The sequence below is a fragment of the Colobus angolensis genome, unplaced genomic scaffold (genome assembly GCF_000951035.1).
Source record: "Colobus angolensis palliatus isolate OR3802 unplaced genomic scaffold, Cang.pa_1.0 Scaffold20, whole genome shotgun sequence".
In the NCBI taxonomy this organism is placed as follows: domain Eukaryota; kingdom Metazoa; phylum Chordata; class Mammalia; order Primates; family Cercopithecidae; genus Colobus; species Colobus angolensis.
This window is the reverse complement of record NW_012115155.1, coordinates 1,298,227-1,300,942: the sequence shown is the minus strand read 5'-3', so window position 1 is coordinate 1,300,942 and position 2,716 is coordinate 1,298,227. Positions and strand designations below refer to the sequence as shown.

The 2,716-nt window shown below is 63.4% G+C and overlaps 1 protein-coding gene across 1 annotated transcript; it reads left to right on the top strand.

Annotated features, from left to right (window-relative positions):
* Positions 1-13: 13 nt before the first annotated feature.
* C1QL2 (complement component 1, q subcomponent-like 2) lies at positions 14-2,035 on the top strand. The gene is made up of 2 exons (XM_011941610.1): positions 14-697; positions 1,307-2,035. The coding sequence occupies exons 1-2, from the start codon at positions 14-16 to the stop codon at positions 1,484-1,486; spliced, it is 864 nt and encodes a 287-aa protein (XP_011797000.1). The 3' UTR covers positions 1,487-2,035.
* Positions 2,036-2,716: the final 681 nt, after the last annotated feature.

Sequence of the window (2,716 nt, the reverse complement as noted above, 5' to 3'; positions counted from 1 at the left end):
CGTACTCCTGGCCATGGCACTCGGGCTGCTCATCGCCGTGCCGCTGCTGCTGCAGGCGGCGCCCCCAGGCGCCGCGCACTACGAGATGATGGGCACCTGCCGCATGATCTGCGACCCTTACACTGCCGCACCCGGCGGGGGGCCCGCGGGCGCAAAGGCGCAGCCTCCCGGACCCAGCACGGCCGCCCTGGAAGTCATGCAGGACCTCAGTGCTAACCCTCCGCCTCCCTTCATCCAGGGACCCAAGGGCGACCCGGGGCGACCGGGCAAGCCAGGGCCGCGGGGGCCCCCTGGAGAGCCGGGCCCACCTGGACCCAGGGGCCCTCCGGGAGAGAAGGGCGACTCGGGGCGGCCCGGGCTGCCAGGGCTGCAACTGACGGCGGGCACGGCCGGTGGCGTCGGGGTGGTGGGCGGCGGGGCCGGGGGAGCTGGCGACTCCGAGGGTGAAGTGACCAGTGCGCTGAGCGCCACCTTCAGCGGCCCCAAGATCGCCTTCTATGTGGGTCTCAAGAGCCCCCACGAAGGCTATGAGGTGCTGAAGTTCGACGACATTGTCACCAACCTCGGCAATCACTATGACCCCACCACAGGCAAGTTCAGCTGCCAGGTGCGCGGCATCTACTTCTTCACCTACCACATCCTCATGCGCGGCGGCGACGGCACCAGCATGTGGGCGGACCTCTGCAAGAACGGGCAGGTCAGTGACCCCTACCCTCACCGGCCCCGCAAACCCTCGCCCGCGCCCTGAACCTCCCAGGGAACCAGCGTCCTTTCTCTCCACCCGCGCGGGCTACCGAGCGAGCGAGCCCCGGGAAGGAACGCGCCTCGGTGGTATAGCATCTCCGCTTCCCAATGCACCGAGGCCGCGCTCACCAGGACATAGAGCCAAATGTTGGGCCTTGAGGGCCCAGAGACCCCGGTACCTAAACTGCACTCCTTGGCCACTTGCGTCCCTGCCTGCCTCTCTGTGGGCTTCTCGGAAACCTCAGTTCTTTAGTTGCTTCCAGGTCGCACCTTTGCCCTGCAGCCTCCTCGCCTCTTGGCCCTGGCCCCTGGCTCCCACCCGTCCACTCTGGGTCATTGTTCGTGAAGCTTCCCCTCTCCCTCTTTCCCAGACTCGTCGGCGCGAGGAGGAGGGGGGACCGGGAAGGAGGTGGCTAAGTTGGAGAGAGAGCATGGAGCTGGGGTGGGAGTGTGGACCCTGAAGCAGCAGGCGGGAAGCCCGTGCGTGGCGCGCCTAGTGTGGGCTGAGCAAGGGCGAGGGAAGAGGTGCCCCGGCTCACCCGCTCCCACCGCTTGCTCCCAGGTCCGGGCCAGCGCCATTGCACAGGACGCCGACCAGAACTACGACTATGCCAGTAACAGCGTGGTGCTGCACTTGGATTCAGGGGACGAAGTGTATGTGAAGCTGGATGGCGGGAAGGCTCACGGAGGCAATAATAACAAGTACAGCACGTTCTCGGGCTTTCTTCTGTACCCGGATTAGGGGCGCGGGAGGTGCGAGGTGGGGTGGCTGCAGGCCGCCCGGTCTCTGCCCGGGCACGGCTGCTTGGCAAAGGCCACTCTCGATTCATAACACTTCCTGGCATCTCCGTTGGAAAAGACACATCCTTGCCTCCTCCCTGCCCCGCTCCTGGCCTTAGTGCGTCTGCGACCCACCACGCTCGGGGCTGTGCTCCTGGTCTCCATCCCTATCCCGGCGAGGGAGGAAGGGACGCCCGAGTCCTAGAGGCGGCGGCACAGACTTTGCAAACCTGATTAGACTGGACAGGCCGGGCCGGGAGCCTGCCCTCCTCAGACCGCCTCCTCCCAGGGCCTAGAAGCGGGCCCTGGCCAGGGAGGTAGGCCAGAGAGCGCGCGGGCTTCCTGGGGCGTCCTTCTTTGTGACCCGAAATACTTGTGCAGATTTCCCTGTCTGTCAGCCAAAACCCCACCCACCGCAGAATTCCAGCAAACAGAAAATTCACCTCTCCACACCGCACTCCCTCCTGACTCAGACTCACCGCGATGCATTAAATTATGTTTTTAGACTATGGGTTCTGTTGTCTCTATGTCGGCATATCCTGGGCCAGGGCTCCAGATGTCCGCCTTGGCATAATGACCTTACCTGGGCCCAGGATAGGCCCACCTATGACCTGCTCCCCAGCCACTCTTATGTCCCTGCCACCAGGAGTGGCCGAAAAGACGTGGGGTAATGGGAGCTGCATCCCACCCTCCCTAGAAGGTCTCCCCAGGCTGCAGCCCTGAACTGGAGAGGCCTAAGGTGGGGTTGGGAGGAGGGGAGGAGGCGGGAAAGGGCATCAGGGAGAGTTAGAGGAAGGGAGGAGAGGAATGATTGGGTCTCCAGTCTTGGGCAACCTGGGCAACTTTGTCCTCCAGGAGTTGTGGGAGGAAGTCAGAGGGGAGGGGCTTCTGGGGAAGGAAGGGGAAGAGAAGGCATCTACGGGAAATGGGAGGCGTGAGTGACACTTGCCAGGGAGGGATCTGTAGGATGCTTGGCTCCTAAAAGGAAGTGCAGAAGTCCCTAGCAGACACACACCCACTCGAGCAGATGGTTCACTAAGCACAGGCCCATTTACTCACAGCGCCAGGGCCACAGCTCTCCAGAGAGCTGGTAAACTGAGGCGATTCCACAGATCATCCAACTCGGTGAACTTCCCCAGGGCTGTGTGGTGAGGTGGACACTATTCTTTGGGGAGGGACACCCCTTTCCTGC